We start from the raw sequence: 20,475 nt of genomic DNA on the forward strand, positions 1-20,475 counted from the left end.
ATATAAGGTATAAGTGAAAATTTAATGTTTTTTTTTTTAGTTTGTGTGAGAGGTAGTAAATCTAAATTATGACACATACATTTTTGTTTGTTTTGTTTATCACTAGGACACGAACAAATTAGGGTAAATGTTAATGACAATTAATATATTTTTATTTTTTTTTTAAAAATCTTTTTCTTAACACTGATTTTTTCATTCATGATTATATTTTTATCTCTTGTAATATGGATTTAACTGATTTTTTGAATAAATGGAACAGTGTCACTGCAAGATTTTCCCCTTTCATTTGACAAGACGGAGAGGAAATTAAAGAAGGAAAAGACCTTTGCCGTTTTCCTTCTGTTAATCATGGCGGCTCCGGAGGATGAATCTTCCGCTCAGTCTCAATCATCCTCTGCCACGGCGGCTCCTACGCCTCCTCCGTCCTCTTCTTCTTCCTCCGCCGGGGATCATTACCTAGCTAAGTGCATCCTCCGCCCCAGCGTCGTTCTCCAGGTTGCTTATGGCTACTTCCGCTCCCTTTCCTCCCGCGACATAGTTTTCGGCAAGGTCCGAGTTCCTTCTTATTCCTCTGATCTCTACTTTTGGATTTGGATTTTGGATTCTGATTTGTTTTGTGGGAAATGCTTTTTTGATAAATATCTCTCCGTTAGGGATTGGGATTTTTTGGAGTTGATATGCTATCTGCACTTGTTCAGCTGTTTTTTTATGTTGAGGGCATTGTGAAAGAGTAAAAAGTCGTATACTTTTTTTGTGGGTATGGTAGTTGCATCAGGATGTTGTTATAAAAGATTTGCAAATTTGTTTGTTTCAAATGTATTTATAGTTTGTAGAGCAGAAATACAGTGAGAAAAGCTTAGGTCTGTAGTGTGTGCCAGGTATACTGCTTTTGTTGCTTTATCACTAACTAGAAATGTATTTTTTTTTTGTCTTACCAGGAGACTTGCATAGAATTGGTGGTTATTGGTGAAGATGGGATTGTTGAATCGGTGTGTGAACAGTATGTATTTGGAACAATTAAGGATTTGGCTGTCATACCTCAGAGTAGTAAGCTATATTCGAATAGTTTGCAGGTAAGCGTTTTATATTTAGACACAGAATACTGTATTTGATTGATCAGGTATTTTACCCCGGCAAAGATTTTCAAATGGGTAACAACCAAAATTGTTTTGTTAGTAATAGGAATGCAGATCTTTGTGATTTAATATGTCAACCATCTGTTATCTTTTACAGATGGGAAAAGACCTTCTGGCTGTTCTTTCTGACTCTGGAAACCTCTCATTTCTCTCATTTAGCAATGAAATGCACAGGTTTCTTTCTCGTGTTTTCTTATTTATCCTGCAAACCTAATGTCACCGTGCTCATTTCACTGCTGTTGAGGTGTAGGTTCTCGCCCATACAACATGTTCAACTTTCTACTCCAGGTAACTCAAGGATTCAACTCGGAAGAATGCTCACAATAGATTCCAGGCAAGTTTTCATTTACCACGATTTTGTTACTTCTTGATCCTATTGATGACTTAGATACTACTTTTAAAATAACAATAATTGCTAGCTGTTTTTTTTTTTTTTTTGGGTATGTTTTGGCCTTTGCCCAAGTACTCACTATTGGATTGTTTAGAAAATTGAATTGGAGCGTTATGTTTCTAAGCCACACCTTGATGGTAAAGCTTACATTTTTTTGTATCTTGAATAGCAACGAGTGATTTTGACTCCTGTAATGCATTTTGCAGTGGTCTCTTTCTTGCTGTCAGTGCGTATCATGATCGTTTTGCTCTGTTTTCCCTCTCAACATCGTCTATGGGTGATATTATTCATGAGGTATTGATTTCTGCCACCAACTTCGGGATCATCTTGTAACTTCAGTAGACAGGAGGTTTACCTTTAGTTGTGGCATGAGAGATATTGATAGAGTGGCTAAAAATATATTTAATTTCTCTCATTTTAGAGGATTTCTTATCCTTCTGAAGACGGAGGGAATGGTAGCTCTGTACAAGCAATATCTGGTACTATTTGGAGCATGTGTTTCATTTCTAAAGATTTTAATGATTCCGAATCCAAGGAGTATGCTCCTGTTTTTGCCATTGTTATAAATAGGTATAAATCCTTTCAATTTGAAAAGCTCTGCTTTCAGTTATTGTGCTTCCTTTATAAGAGTGTCTGTCATCCCAGGGTTGCTTACCTCAGTATTTTTCTAATCGTATAGGATTGGGTCTCTCATGAATGAGCTGGCTTTGTTTAGATGGAATGTCAAAGAGGAATCCATGTGTTTAATATCAGAGTATGTTGAAGCTGGGGCTCTGGCACATAGTATTGTCGAAGTTCCTCACTCCTCTGGATTTGCCTTTCTGTTTAGGATTGGTGATGCCCTCTTAATGGATCTTAGAGATCCTCAAAACCCTTGCTGTCTGTTTAGGACATCCTTAGATCTTGTTCCTGCTTCACTAGTGGAAGAGCATTTTGTCGAAGAGTCGTGTAGAGTACAAGATGGAGACGATGAGGGTTTTAATGTTGCTGCATGTGCTTTGTTAGAGCTCAGTGATCATGATCCCATGTTCATAGATACTGAAAGTGACATTGGAAAGTTGAGTTCTAAGCATGTCTCTTCATGGACTTGGGAGCCGGAAAATAATCATAATCCTCGGATGATTATATGCTTAGACGATGGTGAATTTTACATGTTTGAACTCATATATGAAGATGATGGGGTTAAAGTAAATCTATCAGAGTGTTTATACAAAGGTTTACCATGCAAGGAAATTTTATGGGTCGAAGGTGGATTCTTGGCTACTTTTGCGGAGATGGCAGATGGAACAGTTTTCAAATTGGGATCTGAGAAGCTACATTGGATGAGTTCCATACAAAATATTGCTCCAATCTTGGATTTTTCGGTTATGGATGACCAGAATGAGAAACGAGACCAAATATTTGCTTGCTGTGGTGTAACCCGTGAAGGCTCTCTGAGAATTATTCGTAGTGGCATTAATGTAGAAAAACTTCTGAAAACCGCGCCTGTTTATCAAGGAATAACTGGTACTTGGACTGTTAAAATGAAGCTTACTGATGTATACCATTCATTTCTTGTTTTGTCATTTGTTGAGGAGACCAGGGTTTTATCAGTTGGATTAAGTTTTAAAGATGTCACTGATTCAGTTGGTTTCCAGTCTGATGTTTGCACCTTGGCATGTGGGCTTGTTGCTGATGGTTTGTTGGTTCAGATTCACCAAGATGCAATAAGGCTGTGCATGCCCACCATGGATGCTCATTCTGATGGTATTCCTGTTTCTTCACCATTTTTCTCGTCGTGGTTTCCAGACAATGTCAGTATCAGCTTGGGGGCAGTTGGTCAAAATTTGATAGTTGTCTCTACGTCTAACCCTTGTTTCTTGTCTATCCTTGGGGTCAAATCAGTATCATCTCAATGCTGTGAAATCTATGAAATTCAACGAGTAACCTTGCAGTATGAAGTTTCCTGCATCTCAGTTCCTCAAAAACATATTGGAAAAAAGAGATCCTGTGCTTCTTCGCCGGATAATAGTTGCAAAGCTGCGATTCCTTCTGGTATGGAGCAAGGCTATTCATTTTTGATTGGCACACATAAGCCTTCTGTTGAAGTCCTGTCCTTCTCAGAAGATGGTGTTGGTGTTCGAGTCCTTGCTTCTGGGTTGGTATCGCTAACAAATACAATGGGAGCTGTTATTAGTGGATGCATTCCTCAAGATGTAAGACTCGTGTTAGTTGATCAACTTTATGTCCTTTCTGGGTTGAGAAATGGGATGCTTCTCCGTTTTGAGTGGCCCCTTTTTTCAAATGCATCCGGGTTGAATTGTCCAGATTATTTTAGTTACTGTAAAGAAGAAATGGACATTGTTGTGGGCAAAAAAGACAATTTACCCATCAACCTTCTATTAATTGCTACCCGACGCATTGGCATCACACCTGTTTTCTTGGTTCCGTTCAGTGATTCACTGGATTCAGACATCATAGCTCTTAGTGACAGGCCATGGTTGTTACAAACAGCTCGACAAAGCCTTTCTTATACTTCCATCTCATTCCAACCTTCTACTCATGCAACTCCTGTATGCTCGTCTGAATGCCCTCAAGGAATTCTTTTTGTTTCAGAAAACTGTTTACATCTGGTAAATATTCTTTTTACAAATTTTGATTTCAGATTTTCACTGACCTTTTTGTTGTGCTTTGGACAAAGATATGCAAATTCCATCGATCAATCGTTAATGTTTTGATATGGTTTACTTGGAAAATAGTTACATATGAACAACAACTGTATTTGCTAATTGCTTTCATCTATGTTTTTGTAGTCTTATACAGTATAGACTATAGACAGTTGTGGGAATGCGTTGGAGCGATTAGTTGGGTCCGGCTATGATCGCCTGATGTATATTCTTCTTTTGTAGGTGGAGATGGTGCACAGCAAACGGCGTAATGCGCAAAAATTTCACCTTGGAGGCACCCCACGAAAGGTTATCTACCATAGTGAAAGCAAACTATTGATTGTGATGAGAACTGATCTGTACGATACGTGTACGTCTGATATATGCTGTGTGGACCCGCTCAGTGGGTCAGTGTTATCATCCTACAAGCTCAAACCTGGAGAAACTGGGAAGTCAATGGAGCTTGTACGTGTGGGAAATGAGCATGTCCTTGTGGTTGGGACGAGTTTGTCTTCTGGTCCTGCTATACTACCCAGTGGTGAAGCTGAAAGGTTTGAAATCTGGTTCTTAGCCACTTTTTAATTTGACCATGGAGTGAAAGTGGAGACTAATGTAACAAATTTTGTGCTGACCGTGTGTCTATCTTTGAATGCCTTTTACAGTACAAAAGGACGATTAATCATCCTCTGCTTAGAACACACTCAAAACTCCGATAGTGGCTCAATGACAATTTGCTCAAAGGCTGGTTCGTCTTCCCAACGTACATCACCTTTTCGTGATGTTGTGGGATACACAACAGAACAACTATCAAGCAGTAGTCACTGCAGCAGTCCAGATGATAATAGCTATGATGGAATCAAATTTGATGAAGCTGAAACATGGCAGTTAAGATTGGCCTCTGCAACCACTTGGCCGGGGATGGTACTTGCAATCTGTCCATACCTTGATCATTACTTCCTGGCGTCTGCTGGCAATGCTGTAAGCCTCACTTTGATGATCTATAATTTTGTTGCCAATTGTTTAGCATGTTAATCTGCTAACAAATACTCTGGTCTTCAATAGTTCTATGTATGTGGTTTTCCGAACGATAGTCCTGAGAGAATGAAGAGGTTTGCAGTGGGAAGGACTCGTTTCATGATAACATCTCTGCGCACATACTTCACTAGAATTGTAGTTGGGGATTGCCGTGATGGTGTTCTTTTTTATTCTTATCACGAGGTTTGTTCTGTTGTCACTAATGAATATTACCTTATGTTGTTCCTTTCTTAAATGTCTTTTGCTTTGTTTGCCTACTTGATTTTGACTAAAAATATTTGAGGTTCTTTTTTCATGTCATTGAAGGAGTCGAAGAAACTTCACCAAATATATTGTGATCCAGCGCAGAGGTTAGTTGCTGACTGCTTTCTAATGGATGCCAATTCTGTTGCTGTATCTGATCGCAAGGGGAGTATAGCAATCCTGTCTTGCCAAGATCATTCAGAATTTGGTACGAAGCACTTAGCCTTTTCTCGTTAGCTAAGATATTACTCGTTTCGCTCTTCCTTATTTCGAGTTTAGCTTTTATCAAACAATGTTCACTTCAGTTAGAAAAGTGTGATCTTGTAGATAATAGATGCAAATATTTTCTTTTTTGTGTATTATACAGCCTGTCCAAATAGTACATGCTGTGTCTGATAAGTGCCGTATCACAGTTGGAGGAGTATGCAATCTTCTTTAAGATTTTGCAGAACATGTAGCTTAGTTCAGATGTCAAAGATGGAAACGCACAACGTCATTGAAATTGATTGCTGGATAGTAGGACTAAGTTTAGTATCTAGTATTTGCTGATCTTCCTTGTTCTTATGATTCTTCTAGGTGCTATAAAACAAACCCTGGGATTTGAAATTACTCTTATAGAGGCTAATTGTTTTGATTCAGAAGAATTTGCTAACTGAAAATACCTCGTGATGATCCAGAATATTCAAGTCCGGAGTCCAACCTGAATCTAAACTGTGCTTATTACATGGGTGAGATTGCAATGGCTATCAAAAAGGTATATCCTAGAATTTCAGTGAGCACTTCACTGTATTACTTGCTTTCTGTTCCCTCAGTGGTGTGCTTATACCGTAACAAACTTGATCTTATGTTGTTTTTCTTCTTTAGGTAAGTATATCAATGTCTTAGGCCATAGAAAAGGACTAATTGGCGCATTGGTCTAACATTTCTCAAGCTTAACGTAGTTACCTTGAACTTAGTGCTATTACAGTTTCTGTTCTAGGAGTTGTCATGGATAATTTTAGTAAAGTCTCTTGTTGCACGTTGCAGTTACCTCATTAACCAATAAAATATATATGTATGTTAATTCATTTCTGCTTGCCCCCACCTTCTTAACAGGGTTGCAACATCTACAAACTTCCAGCTGATGATGTACTGCGAAGTTATGGTCTTAGTAAAAGTATTGACACAGCTGATGACACTATCATAGCAGGCACGCTATTGGGAAGTATATTTGTGTTTGCTCCTATTTCAAGGTATGATTTGAATATCTGACTGATGACATAGCTAGTTTATGGTATTTTGTTGCTACATGTATCTGCATATGTAATAAGTACTTTTGAAAAGATATTGGCGTGACCTTTTTTTCCACCAAATAGAGGCTTCTTTTGTCTTTTGTTATACTTAGTTACCCTTAAATTTGCACCAGAAATTCTGTTTGTGCTTATTTTCCTTGGTGAGTTCAATGACCGATCACCAATTTCTGTAGCGAGGAATATGAGCTCTTAGAAGCTGTCCAAGCAAAGCTCGGGATCCATCCCCTGACTGCTCCTGTACTTGGTAATGATCATAATGAGTTCCGAGGTCGAGAGAATCCGGTAAGTGAACCAAAAAACAGTTCAAATTTTATAGATGTGAGATGAATATCATTTCTGAGAGTCGAGTTAACATTTCAACTTTTGCATTCGGTGGCTCATTAAATACATAAATAGCTTGCTAAAAAATTACCTCTTATCCATTATTGCGAGTATGATACATAAGTTTTCACTTGTTGCAGTCCCAAGCGACAAAGATATTGGATGGTGACATGCTTGCTCAGTTCTTGGAGCTTACAAATAGACAGCAGGAGTCAGTTTTATTGACACCTCAGCCATCACCAAGCACATCAAAAGCAAGTTCAAAACAACGTTCTTCCCCGCCTCTCATGCTACACCAAGTTGTACAGTTGCTCGAGCGTGTCCATTACGCTTTGCACTAGGTCATCCTCCTCCGAGCCTGCTTTCTTACCAAGGCTTGCAACTTAAAGGACGCAGTTCCACGGTCAACGAATTCACCAATTCGATCTGGTGCGTAACTGAGTCCAAAATCTTTTAGTTTGAAACTACATATGGAATTTATTAATTAAAGTGGTAGTGAATATTGAATGTTTACAAGCTTATCGTCATTATTGTGTATAGGATGCAAAGAGTTGGAAATACCCAGTCTCAGGAGGTGCCTTGTGTACTTGAGGGCGACGAGTCTAACAACCAATCCTCTTTTTCTCCCTGCAACATTATGCAGAGGATACTTCCCCCATGTACAGAAGTTGGTTAGGGAAGTGGGTTTTAGTTATAGGACTCGGTACTGTTGTGTACATAAAGACGAATAACTAAGTCATTTGAAATGAAAACAAAGGGATACAAAATTGTAGTGATAAATCATAAACTCGTCCTTAGTTTCTTTTTACCTCAGTAATTTAGATTACACAAACTGGTTACAAAAACTTTGGTTTCTCTTGTGCCAAGGAACAAATTTTGAAACTGGCAGGGCGTTGCAACTTCTTTTCTTAGGAAAATGGTGATTTCAATATAAGAGAAAAGCTCAAAACTATATTTTAGAGTTTTCAATAGCCTTGTCATTATAAAAAGCTTAACAGGAGCTCAAAAATATTGTGGTTTTACACTGTTTTAACTTTTAACAGAAAGTGTACTGGTTGCTTCTCAAAAATTTTAGAAATTTTACAAAAACTGGTGCTTTGTTACAACAAAATCTCAGGCCAAAGTACTTTTTGCGTACTCCAACGCCCTCTGTTTCACGTATTCGGCTCTCTCCTCTTCACCAACAGATCTCTCATATTCCAAGAACTTCTTGAACAAGAACTGAGAACACAGAGAACAAAATGGTTAAAAATCCGTAGTAATCAAATACACTTTATAGAGCAGATTTAGAGAACCGGGCTATTTGGCACCTTCATCTTCTTGGGAGGCAAGCTCAAGCTAATGGCTCTCTCGAATAAAGATCTAATTACATCCACTTCTCCCAGCCGGATCTCCTGTACAAGATAAACATGAAAATATAAGTTAAAAATACTACAAAGATGGCAATGAACCATAAATTTTGGAGAAGCGGAATATAACGAACTTGGTCAAGATAAACACTCCACAAGTCTGTTCTTTTCGGGTATTCCCTAAGAACGCCTTCAAACAATGATCTCCCTCTATCCGCAACTCCACATTTGAACTCAAGGATAGCAGTTTGTGATATGAACTTAATGTGCTTATGGCGCGGAAGACATAGCAAGGCGCGGTTCACAACGGATTGAATGCCTTCCTCGTTTTGTTGTAGAGAACTTTGTATTTTCCTTAACCAAATCTAAAAAGGACACATTGTTAACAGAGTGACGAGCCAAATTTCTGCTTTGAGGATAAAGATCGAAGAGCATGTACCTTGCAAGATTGCTTGAACTTCTTAACCATCTCATCAAGCAGCTTATCAACCAATTTATATTGCTCTGTTCTCTCGTACACGCCCAAGAGTGCGAGGTAAACTTTCTTTGGGTCACAGTATTGACGGGCCCTTTCAAACACTTTCTTAACGGCTTCCTGGAGATGAGAAACAAACACGAGAGTTAAATAGCAATATATAAGCCTATTATCGGTAACATCTAAAAAGCTTTCGCTGGAGTCTTCTATCTACCTCCGGTGGACTTCCATGTTCATTTTCCAAATTGAAGTAAGCAACCCATATGTTTAGCTTCTCTTCTTCCTCACGTATATTTATAGTCCTCAAGGCCCTTCAGTAGAGATAGTTTCAGACAGGTTAAACAAAACGAATATAGTGACTATCACACGTAAAACTTAAATGCTTTACCAAGAAGATATTAGATCCAGACGGTTATATAATTATGTAATATTTATAGGTCCCAAAAACAATTTCTGTTCTCAACCAGTATCAGTACGTATCCCCTTGAATGATACAGAGTAGTTAGGAACAAGTACCTCTCAGCAATAGACCTGGCTTTCTCAATATCAGCCAGGCTGAGCATGAACGCCATATATTTTATCCAGACAAAGCTGCTGTTTGGAGAGCTTCTAACCAATTTCTCAAACTCATCAGCACTCTCAGGTGCATGATGCTCCAGCAATCTTCCTTCAGCAGCTTGTATTTTTTTCTCTCTACACAAGTAGATTTTTTCAGAATGAGTTGATACCAAATATATAGCATCTTTGTTTCTAAATGAGGAACCAAGGATATAGCCAACCTTTCCTCCTTGTCTTTTTGCTTTTCCCTTCTCTTGCTCTTTTCATCTTTATCGGCTCCCAGTAGTTTTTCCTGATTTTGGTTGTTGTCAAAGTCCATCTCCTCAATGTCATCAAGGTCAACCTCAAGTGGAGGAATAGAAGCCCTTGAATCTACTTGGGCAAGAACCAGAGAAGCTCCACTATGTCTTCCACCGCTTGTTTCCTGGAACCCAAAATCACCGACTGCTGCAAGAACTTCTGTATTCGGATCATTGATTGGATCACATTCCATGCTTGTTTCATCAGCTTTTTCTTCGGAAGGTGGTTGTGCCTTGACATCATCACCATTCATAAGATAAGAACTTTTCATTCCGAGCGATATACGTCGCTTTTCCTCGTCCAGCTAGAGCAAACACCAAAATGAAAAGGAACAGCATTAACATTCCATAGTAACATAGATCACAGAAAAGCTATATTCAAGTTAATTTCCCAGATAATAGTTACTGGGCTCTTAGCATAAGGCTAAGAGGAACAGTGTTTGTCAAGAAAAATACTACACAGCACTTAACTATTCCTGACAAAAGACCACCTACCTTCAAAATCTTTGCGCTCACGCTCTCCCCAGCCTTATACCTGGCTTGTACATTCTCGATACGATCATCAGAAAGCTGTGTTATGTGACATAATCCAACCTACCACAAAAAAAAAGGTAGATAGTGGTGAAGTAAAGTATTGCCAGTCTGGTTACTCTATTAGGATGATTTGGCAAAGCAGCATATACCAGATTTTAAGGAATACATAAAACTAGACCATTACCATGCCAATTTGATCAATGTCAATGAATAAGCCATAGGGCTCCACACGTTTGATTCTCCCAGAAATCATATCACCAACATGGAGTTTCTTCATGTCATAAGATTCAGATTTTGGCTGCCCACCAGCATTTACTGTCTTCAAAGTGACTTCTATCCGCTTGGATAAAGGCTCCACATTTAAAACCCTACAATGAATATTGGTTAGAGCAGAATGTTAAGTGTATTATAAAATATCTATTTAACAGGAAGCCTGCATTACCTGCCAGTTACAAGTTTTCCTACTGGAAATTCCTTTTCGGGTTCCTTAACAAAAGTATCACATAAATTTGACAGTTTAACTTTTGCCTCTACTTTCCTTGAAAGTATAATAAAACAACCTTTCGACATCGTATTTTTGACATAACCCTGTAAGAGTTTGAAATTAACATAAGTTCTACCATAAGGAAAGTAATAGGTTGCAAAGTCATGGTTATTAGGCCAAAAATACCTGGACGCCCATATCAAGAGAAAGATCTTCAAACCTCTCAAAACGCTTACAAACATTGTCACTGCAAACCATCATCAGGTTAATAAGTAAATTAGAAACACTTTGGAGAAACATTTCACAAACATGCGAATTTCGAGTTCAAGATGGAGTCAATGCAGTGAGAAAATCCCAATAGTAGTTATCGTCCAGTGGTAGTTGGGTTTTCAATATGGAAAACAGACGAAACATCCATGAATTGAAAGGCTGATGATAAGCTTTTACCAGCATTTGATTTAACTCAAACAGATTTAATCCATATTAAGAGCAACACAGACAGTAATGCAGACAGCATAGGCAAACGAAAAACTTACTTATTATTCAAATCTTCTGAGATATGGTCAGCAGAACTCATGCCATCTAGTGATGTCCGTAATGACAGTTCAATTTGCCAAGTCCCTTTACTAGAACTGCTGATTTCTAAGACCTTGCATTTGACAAACTGGCCCTCACGAAAACCATCTAATGGATTGGGTACCCATAAATCATTGATTTCAGTAAAATGAACTCTCCCGAATACATAAGGACCTATTTGCACACGAAGTCCACCAACACCAGGAAGTATCTTAGAAATTCTTCCACCCAGAATGTCTCCTTCATGAATAAATAGAGTACCATCATCACCAGGAATGCTAATGTCTAGTTTATCTGTTTTGCTGCCTCCACCATTGGCAATGCTTTTGTGGATATCAAGAAGTGGACGCTGAACCAACCGTAATGTTCTTTTCTCTTTATTGTAAGTCAAAACATAGCCTGAAACAGCTTTACCGATGGGAAAATGCCTTTCGAACTCCTCAAGTTCATGAGCTTCGCATGCAGTGTCTAAAATGAATATGCGTGCCGTCACGTTGCGAGATATTGCTAACCAAACCCATTCCTTGTCCACTTTGTAGACATATCCATTGACACATTGTCCAGCAACAAACTCAAGTTGTTCACTCTCTTGTATGTCATTCAACTCACTGGAATCTAATTAAATTGCAACAACAAGAAAGAAAGACACGAGACTATATCATCACCTTGTGTGAGCAAAATTTTCTTATGTACATACAAGCATACATGTGACACAAATGCATATAAACATTGGTTAATGAATTTTTTTTTGCAAAGATAATAGCTAGCAAGGGCATCCTAAATAAAGATAACTTAAGTAGAATAAAATTATTACACCATTCAAATATCGCCATCTCACAATTTGCTAGAATAGACTAACTAAAACAGAATATTATAAACCCTAAGGGTATGTGATTGTTCTGCAATTTATAATCTAATGTGAGTCAATGGTCTATATGATTGGTAGAATTTTTCAATTCTCTTGGATTACCTCTAAGCATTGCAGGCTTTACAGAAAGCTCCCAAAGTTGACTCTTTTTAATATCAGTATGACACGGCTTTGAAACAACCCTTGCAGACATTGATTGCCCGACTCTGAATTTCGCAAAAGGTTCATCACTTGTACTTGCATCATTTACCTATTCAATCAAGAGTGGAGACGTATAAGAAAATCTTTGTGAGTAGTACAATCTACAATGATGATGGTAATCAACACAAGAAAATCACCTCAGTTATGTGGATTCTTCCCCGGAAACTGTTGCCAAAGTTTACTCTAAGTTCAAAAGGCTTTATTTCAGTAATCTGAAAAGTATAAGCTGTTAGTATGAGGCAGTAGAAGTTATGGCGGCATAGACACAACTAAAAACCTGTCTACTGTCGAAGACTAGAAGTTGTTGCCAACTTAAAACTTTTTTCTAATGGTGTACGTTCCCAAGATCAGGATAAATACTCTAAGATTTTCAGTTTGCTTAGATTTCCCTTCTAAATATCTGCACCTATGTAAAGGTTTACTATGTGTAATTTCGAAGTAATTCCATAGATAATATCTACATTCTGTTCACGTTACAACAGTGACGCAATTTCTAATGCCCCACAAGCCAACTGAAAGAGGCAGGCTTGTTGAGTAAAAAAAAAAGAAGACTTAAGAAGGAAGGGCGATAGTAACCTCGGCGTGGACGACAGAACCAACTTCACAGCTGGATTTCTTCTTTGCCCTCTTAGAACGGGAAGTCTCAGAAGTGCCGGAAACAGAGTCAAGAAGTAAAAGCAACCTCCCAGACGTTAAAGGGTTTTGCACAGCCTCAACAGAAGCAACAACACTGCCCAGAGAAAATAATCAAAAAACTTAGCTACCATCAAGTAACTACACTAATAAGGACAGCTATGTCTATTGCCAATAAAAGGTACAATGGGTAGATAGAATATCAACTGCCAGTGGAAGTATCTACAAATTCAAATTTTATTAGTTTAGTCGGGTAAGGGCAAAGAGATGATAGGAAATTAGGAATCATGACAAAGGGAAGCAAATTAAATAAGTAAAAGATTGGCCAAAAAATGAATGACTAGCAAGCTCACCTTTGTCCAGTGGAAAATTGTTTCACTGGCAACTTCTGTGTGTTATAGTCTGATAATGATGCATATCCTACAGTGTAACCATGCTCTGGAATCGACAAAACCTGAAAACAAGGGAAACTCTGAGTAACATGCACTAATTATTAACTTAATGCAATTATATACTTACCAAGTGTTGCTCCTTCACAATCTCTACAACAGCACTGACCCTCTGGTGGACTTCAAGTTCCTTGGAGATTCCTCTTTTACGTTTCTGAAGCAAGATAAAACACAACACGTTATACGTGAGATAAGATAAGCATCGCCATCCACTGTAGCGTAATTTGTATTTGAATAAAACAAAACTTTGCCAGAATATATCTTCTTAGAGTGAAACCTTTTTCAACTGACTGTTGGACACCTCTTTAGTTAAGTTGTTTATGAGCTCAGGCCTCAAAGACAAATCAACTAGTCTCTCTGCCCTTGAAATATCAAGAACAACTGCATTGACAACAGAACCGGGTACCATAGTAGCTCCACCCACTACAAAAAAAACATTGTCTTAATCAGATGCAAGCCATACGAAACTGAACCAGGAAACAGATTCTCCAGAATGACTTACTATGATGCTGAGGTATAAAACCAAGGACGTTGTTAATATTGTCAAAATTCACCACCACACCCAGATCATTTTGTTCCTGTAGGGTTCCCTTGATCAAACTCCCAATTGAGAATTTCTCAACCCAGCTATATTCACTTTTAGTAATATCAGATGATTGCAGGTCCGATATCTGGAAAAATAAACAGTAACAGTTAGAAATCAATCCTTCTTAAATATCACATGCAGTACAGTGCTAGCCAGTGTTATGCAGACCCATTCGAAATACACAAGCTCAATAACAGTTTGCATTAAGTTCTTTAGCCCAATAAAAAGAAAAAGGTATGTCTCAAGAACACCACCTTCTCATCCATGAGGAAGTACTCTTGGACAAAAGAAGCATCTACAGATGCGCAAGAAGACTGTTTCAATGAAAGAGTTATCCTACTTTTTTCTTGATTGACCTGAAAAATATTACAAATGATCAAGACCTTATAACATCTTCAACAAAAATAATATAAGACCTTGAGTCCAGCGTTCACATACATCAACTATATTAGCCCGAACAGATTGTCCAACAAAGAAGGATTCTGACAGATCTGCCCTGGGGTCGTCAATTGCCTTAAAAAGAAAAAGAAACAAACTTCAAGAAACAAAATATGCCAACAAACATTTGACAAAGAAAAGTCATAGTAAGAAAAAAAATCCACCTTGCTTCTTGGGGCGAAACCAGTCAACCGACCAAGAAAACGGACAAAGCAGCCATTTTCAATCAAGTTACAAACATAACCCTGTATACGAATTCATCAGAAGTAAATGTGAGTTTATGAACGAATTCATCCACTAAGAAGTTACTATATTTAAAAGACGCGACTACTCACATGAACCACTGAGTTTGGCTGGAGCTGATTAAAATCCGAAGGAAGCTCTTCAGCTAACTTAATGAGAGAATATTTTGAAGAGAGAGACAAGTTGTTGCCTTCAATGTCTAAGATAAACAAAAATTATTACTCACATGTAACTCTTATTAGGAATCATCAACCACTAAAATAGTTAAATTGCAAAATCATCTCTGCCTTCCTAGAACTAGATGTTTTGATTAGATTTAGATACTACACAATCAGAGATATGAAGCCGAATTAACAATCACTTAGGGAAAGAACTACTCTCATAAAAATGTTTCTCTCTCTGCAATCCATCAGCACCCACGGAGAGGTAAATAAAAATCTAGAACTGTGAAAGTTTAGACAGTCTATCTCCTTTAAATGTGTTAAGGATATATACGTAAAGAAAACAAAGTTTTGAAAATTAGTAAGGGTAGTAAAAAACATACCTAGTACCAGCAGCTTATCAAGCTCATATCCAGGTCTTAAAAGTGACATCATTAATTTTGCTTGATCTACATCACAAAAAGCAACTCAGAAACAGATGAATATAAGTAAAACCCAAAATGAACGCTCGTGCAGGTGAAAACACATACCATGATGATCAGCTAAATGTTCAGTAGAAATTGTACCCTTGAGAACACCTTTGGATTTAACACGGACAATGACTGCCTGACTAGTTATACTATCAACTATTCCTGATACAATGCTACCTAACTTGATTGAATCGTCTTCAGAAACACTGTCACAAATGATTTACACAATTTTGAGACACAGAATTAAATGATGTCAAGGCAGCCTTTATGGCAAGACGATTATCAGATTAAAAAAGGGAAAACCTTGCTGGCTTTATCATGAAACTAAGGGTGATCCTTCGAGAACCATGAACCGCACTGGTTACTCTACATTTGACAACCTCCCCAACATGAAACACTGAATCTGGATCACTTCCAGGCTCTAAACCAAGTTCAAATCTGCTTAATCAAAATCAGTATAGCATATTAGTTTACGACCATCAAAACAGAAAAACTTAACCAAAGCCTTTATGATGTGAAAAAAATCTATGTACAACATCAGTATAAGGAAAGCAGAACTGAAAGGCAACGCCAGCTGAAATATAACAAAAGAGTGCAGCAATGACCTGGGAACAAATCCTTGCACTCCATTATAGAAGCGAACAAAGCATCCATGCTTTTCAATCTTTGTTATCCAGCCATGCGTCACTAGCCCTTCAGTTGCATCAGTGTAAGAACTCAAAATTGGAAGTTTAGACTTCACCTGAAAAAGAATAAACATTTCATATTTACTGCATGAGAACAGAATTGAATAGGTAGCAAAAGATGACTGAAAGTAAATAGCAATAGTTCTCCACTCCTAACCTCCAAAAAACATACAAGTTTGAGAGAAAAGTCCCTCCAAATATTTTTTGTCCATAGTTAAGTGAAAAGGTTTGATAAAGAAGAAACTTAATTTCCATTTTTACCCAGAGAGAAATGAACACAAGTGAAAAAAGTGAAACCTGGAATCAGCAGATGAAGATAAAAGAAGGAATGATAATAAAAAGGAGATGCATTTTATTACATAGATCATAAGAGGGAAATGATTTGAATAATTATAAGCCTCCCTAAACCAACAAAACTAGACATATCAAGGAATATGCAAACAATGTAACAAAGTCAGGATTCACTATCATAAGAAAACTTACAAGTGTTTTCTTGTAGGTAACAGTTATTCTCTTTGATTTGCAGCCAAGCACACGGAATACTAATTCAGCTCCAACCTGAAAAAGAACATCATTCAAAACTTAGGCATGCCGCAAGAATATTGCAAATTAATCATGTACGATCAATGTAACCAACCTTGAACTTTTTCCTGGGCTTCATAACTTCAAACTCAGACATATGCCGAAGTGGGCACATCGCTTTGAGACCACCCGCAAATTGCACAATGGCACCAAACGTATCAACAGATATGACTTTTGCCTTTGTCACCATACCAGGTCTGACATCAGAGTGGGTGAAAACTGGACCTTCAAAGGCACTTTCCTGCTCAATATAAAAACAACATGAAAAGAAAGAAACAAACCAATGTAAAACAGGAACAAAAAACATACATGTTCCAATAGAGAGGTATAAAAGTATGATTCTGCACCAAACTACTGCCTATTGGCTTTTAGATTGCAATGCAGAGGTTGAAATGATCGAAACTAAAAGAACAATCTATTAGCTCGTCTGGCAGTAAAATACCTTTAAAGTCCCTATGGCCAACCCTTCCATCTGCTTAAGGCCAAGTATTCGAACACGGATGTGATTTCCTTCCTTAAACTTCTTTTCCAGTTTCGTTACTTCATCTCCGGCGGCGTCATATGTCTGCAAAAATGTTAAATCTCAAGTTAACAAAGGACATCAAAAAGGTAAATCTTTTCAAAAATAAGGATAGGCAATTGGACATACGCTGATGTATGCTGGATTTGGTACGGGCTTAGAAGGAAGTTCCAGAAGAAGGCCTGATTTATCAATACGAACTACTTTTGCTTCATCGAATATGTCTCCACTAAAGACATGCTGTAAAGAGCAGACACATTTTACAAAAATATTTTTAGAAAAGAGCAAAGACAGGCAGATACAGGTACATCCACAACCACTAAACCCATAGATCCATGCTGTCTAAGGTATCAAAGGCGATGAATTAAAATTGTAAGATAGTGGATGGTCATTCTATGCAAGCTTAAGTACATATAGGCAGTGGTAAAAATCGTGGATGTAAGAAATTCTGATGTTACAATCACTGACCCGTCATTTAAAACTTAGAAGTAGCTGTCAAATCAAATTCTCTTAGTCATTATGTCTTAGTGGAAGCACATGGAATTAGTAACTTACCAACGGAGGAGCCTTGTTACAAACAAGATGAGGGTTCAATGTCAAACCAACAGCTCTAGATGATGGATCGATAAACAATATTCTAGCATTAACCTGAAAAACATGAACATTTTATGCAAGTTAACCAAACGTAAAAATAATAATTACAAAGCATATAAAACAAACTTTCAACAGTAGAGAGAAAGAATTTATTGAAACACAGCAAAGAGAAGAATCAGAAAAGAGTGACACCAAAATGCATACCATCTTATTCTGATTATACTCATCCTTCCAGCTTTTGTTAGACAATGGATTTTTTAGGTGGAAGAGATCAACCTGCACATCAATGAGAAACGTAACTCACAAGTGTCAACAAGATTTAGGGTTAAACATGAACGAGACAATTCCAGTTCAAGCAATAATGAACAAGATCAAAATCATTAGTAACTCACTGTTCCATTAAAGTATGTAAGAAAATCAAACAGTATCCCATTCTCAAGGACTGATTGCACGCGAGCATTAACCATCATGCCTGGGATGAGAAGATCAAACGACATGCCATTAAGATCCTTGGTCTGCAAAATGGTATTCATGTGGTTAAGTTGTGTAAATTAAGGAACCTTCACTCAGTAATTTGCAAAAGAATGTTCGAGGCATACCAGACACTTTGCCACTGAATCTGGGTCAGAACTAAGATGAACAACTTTACGATCTCTATCTATCTTTGTAACCACGCCCTGAATAAGCTGCCCAGTCTTCATTACTGACTCCTGGTTTCCTAGAAAATTCAGAAAAAAGGAAGATGAAATTTTAAAAAGATGGTCAGAAGCAAAACCAGAAAGCCACGAATTTTGCAAGAAAGATCAAAGGCATCCACAAAGTTCTATGGAAAATTGGAAATGAATACAAGATTAGGATTCTCTGAAGTATTTCCCTAAGTTGGACATATACAACCCATTTTACCATGATGTATGTTAAGAGGTAAAACTAAATATCATTCCCCTGATGAAATCAAATTTAAAAGTTGAACGTGAGACAAAGAGCTTAGAGGCCAGTAGTAGGTCAACCCGGTTTCTTACCATCGTTGCTTATTTCGATGAATCCTGAGATAGAAGGTAATCCAAAATGAAGGATATAACCATGGTCTTCAACGCTTTTCACGTTAGCAGAGAACACCTGAACGAGCATTTTGGAATGAAATAAAAGATAATTCTTTTGAAACACACCATAACCTATATAAAGGAGCTATAAGCACTACGGCAATAAAAACTGAGTTGCAAAGTATGACCCCAGTTCAGAATATAGCAAATATATAGCTTAAATTCATTAAAAACTGCTAGCATATGCAACATAATAAATAAAGTCTAATAACGATCAGCCATGAACTCTCTCAACTCGTTCTGGATCATTGAATCGCTTAGGCTATGCCAATAAACTTGCATATCAGTACCCACAAATACATAACAAAGGCGGAGCTCCCAAGTAGTACATAATTACGAAATTAAAGGAATCAAAACTGACATACCATCCCTAGTTGAAAGGAATCAAAACTGAATCCCTTGTGCAATAAAGAAAGACGCAATGAAAGCCAAATTTTTCTTTTGCCTGCCTCCTTTTTATCTTCATCTAACTGCAAGACAATGCAGGGAACAAGCTGACCCACAGAAAAAATGTCTCCAAGGAGTTCATTTTCATCGTCCTGGTTTACAAAAAGAGAACCAACTCTAATCAGATTGCAGAAACGATAACGGCAAAGGGTCAAAATGACCATCTTACAGTGAACTTAAACAGCCAATTATAGCCTATAGCAGTTACCTCAATCCCAAGATCTGTAAAATCTGATGCCTCGCTTGCGCGAACTAATCCACGTAAGCCCCCGGGAAGACTAATTACAATATCCTTCTGGTTTACTTCAATAACAACTCCCAAAAGCTTCATTCCTGGGGAGATATTCTGAACATATATCCGAATAAAAGTCAGAACATGAGTGGAGTCACTAAAAGCCAATGGAAGCAACAAAAGTGAACAATGTGACATGTAAAATGTTACAATAACAGGTCTCTTAGTCAATTCTGACTAAAAGATCTTTAGTGTCATCATGCTGGGCTCAAACATATAAGAAGGTTGCGAGTAATATACCTTAGTGGTAATCTTATTGGCATATCTAGGCCGTTTTCCATTAAGGCCGCCAAAAAGCAATCCCAAATCGTCTACATCGCTAGGGATTCTCTTTTTAGACTTTCCTCCTTTACTCTTCTTAGAAACACGCTCATCAGCGTCAAACTCAGCATCGACTTCTTCATAAATTTTCTCACGCTCTTTTTTACTCAGAGAAGTCCCTCCACCTGACAATCAATTAAGCATATCAAAGATAAGTAACTGAAGCTAGCCATTTCATGTTTAGCTACAGAGTAATAAATAACAAAGGAAACAGAAATTGATTGCATAGCAAGAGAAATTTGGAGGGAGAAACAAACCTCGAGGAAAGTCAAGAACATCGTCGAGCTGAAGAGCCATGGCTTCAGACCTAGCAGCTACATCGTCCTTGGTCTTCTTAAACGGTTTCTTCGTTGGTTTAAAGGACTTTGTAGAATCATGACGTTTTCCATTAGCAAATTTCTTCTGCGGTACTACCATATCTCCAATGGCGGACGCGAGAGAGTTGGGAGCTCGTTTTTGTGTTGTCTTTTTTGTAGGGTTTAAGTTTTAACACTAATGAAGAAGACGATGTTTAGGGTTTTTTCTGAGAACCGCCTGGTTTGTAAT

General features: G+C 37.8%; 2 protein-coding genes across 3 annotated transcripts; one reads left to right on the forward strand and one right to left on the reverse strand.

Annotated features, from left to right (window-relative positions):
• Nucleotides 1–281: 281 nt before the first annotated feature.
• LOC9320942 (pre-mRNA-splicing factor prp12) lies at nucleotides 282–7,889 on the forward strand. Of its 2 annotated transcripts, XM_021032542.1 has the most exons (16): nucleotides 282–549; nucleotides 939–1,073; nucleotides 1,234–1,310; nucleotides 1,387–1,470; nucleotides 1,734–1,821; nucleotides 1,949–2,097; nucleotides 2,207–4,139; nucleotides 4,416–4,723; nucleotides 4,835–5,150; nucleotides 5,235–5,390; nucleotides 5,514–5,658; nucleotides 6,128–6,204; nucleotides 6,546–6,682; nucleotides 6,916–7,024; nucleotides 7,204–7,492; nucleotides 7,604–7,889. In XM_021032542.1, the coding sequence occupies exons 1-15, from the start codon at nucleotides 349–351 to the stop codon at nucleotides 7,402–7,404; spliced, it is 4,116 nt and encodes a 1,371-aa protein (XP_020888201.1). In that variant the 5' UTR covers nucleotides 282–348; the 3' UTR covers nucleotides 7,405–7,492; nucleotides 7,604–7,889. The 2 variants fall into 2 exon arrangements, with proteins under 2 accessions (XP_020888201.1, XP_020888202.1); XM_021032543.1 differs by lacking the exons at nucleotides 282–549; nucleotides 939–1,073; nucleotides 1,234–1,310; nucleotides 1,387–1,470 and adding an exon at nucleotides 1,480–1,664.
• Nucleotides 7,890–8,017: 128 nt separating this feature from the next.
• Nucleotides 8,018–20,466, reverse strand: LOC9318824 (rRNA biogenesis protein RRP5). The gene is made up of 40 exons (XM_021032540.1): nucleotides 20,187–20,466; nucleotides 19,849–20,054; nucleotides 19,525–19,662; nucleotides 19,235–19,408; nucleotides 18,789–18,885; nucleotides 18,369–18,487; nucleotides 18,162–18,284; nucleotides 17,974–18,045; nucleotides 17,731–17,823; nucleotides 17,305–17,415; nucleotides 17,098–17,220; nucleotides 16,711–16,896; nucleotides 16,557–16,631; nucleotides 15,993–16,129; nucleotides 15,691–15,825; nucleotides 15,448–15,593; nucleotides 15,301–15,366; nucleotides 14,849–14,955; nucleotides 14,678–14,758; nucleotides 14,514–14,588; nucleotides 14,330–14,431; nucleotides 13,992–14,160; nucleotides 13,767–13,912; nucleotides 13,560–13,643; nucleotides 13,394–13,494; nucleotides 12,984–13,137; nucleotides 12,545–12,619; nucleotides 12,309–12,456; nucleotides 11,299–11,953; nucleotides 10,949–11,009; nucleotides 10,721–10,866; nucleotides 10,463–10,646; nucleotides 10,240–10,338; nucleotides 9,667–10,049; nucleotides 9,404–9,580; nucleotides 9,102–9,198; nucleotides 8,852–9,007; nucleotides 8,547–8,777; nucleotides 8,374–8,457; nucleotides 8,018–8,284 (listed from the first exon to the last, which is right to left on the reverse strand). The coding sequence occupies exons 1-40, from the start codon at nucleotides 20,344–20,346 to the stop codon at nucleotides 8,177–8,179; spliced, it is 5,784 nt and encodes a 1,927-aa protein (XP_020888199.1). The 5' UTR covers nucleotides 20,347–20,466; the 3' UTR covers nucleotides 8,018–8,176.
• Between the last annotated feature and the right edge of the window lie 9 nt (nucleotides 20,467–20,475).

This window comes from Arabidopsis lyrata (genome assembly GCF_000004255.2).
Source record: "Arabidopsis lyrata subsp. lyrata unplaced genomic scaffold ARALYscaffold_3, whole genome shotgun sequence".
Lineage (NCBI taxonomy): Eukaryota > Viridiplantae > Streptophyta > Magnoliopsida > Brassicales > Brassicaceae > Arabidopsis > Arabidopsis lyrata.

What these genes read in the sequence shown, in the direction of transcription:
- LOC9320942 (XM_021032542.1), top strand. Translation starts at nt 349, where the DNA reads ATGGCGGCTCCGGAGGATGAATCTTCCGCTCAGTCTCAATCATCCTCT. An exon ending in GCGACATAGTTTTCGGCAAG is followed by an intron (nt 550 to 938) that starts GTCCGAGTTCCT and finishes TTGTCTTACCAG; the next exon opens with GAGACTTGCATAGAATTGGT. An exon ending in GTGTTTGCTCCTATTTCAAG is followed by an intron (nt 6,683 to 6,915) that starts GTATGATTTGAA and finishes CAATTTCTGTAG; the next exon opens with CGAGGAATATGAGCTCTTAG.
- LOC9318824 (XM_021032540.1), bottom strand. Translation starts at nt 20,346, where the DNA reads ATGGTAGTACCGCAGAAGAAATTTGCTAATGGAAAACGTCATGATTCT. An exon ending in GTAACAAGGCTCCTCCGTTG is followed by an intron (nt 17,416 to 17,730) that starts GTAAGTTACTAA and finishes TGCTCTTTACAG; the next exon opens with CATGTCTTTAGTGGAGACAT. An exon ending in TTCGGGCTAATATAGTTGAT is followed by an intron (nt 14,432 to 14,513) that starts GTATGTGAACGC and finishes AATATTTTTCAG; the next exon opens with GTCAATCAAGAAAAAAGTAG.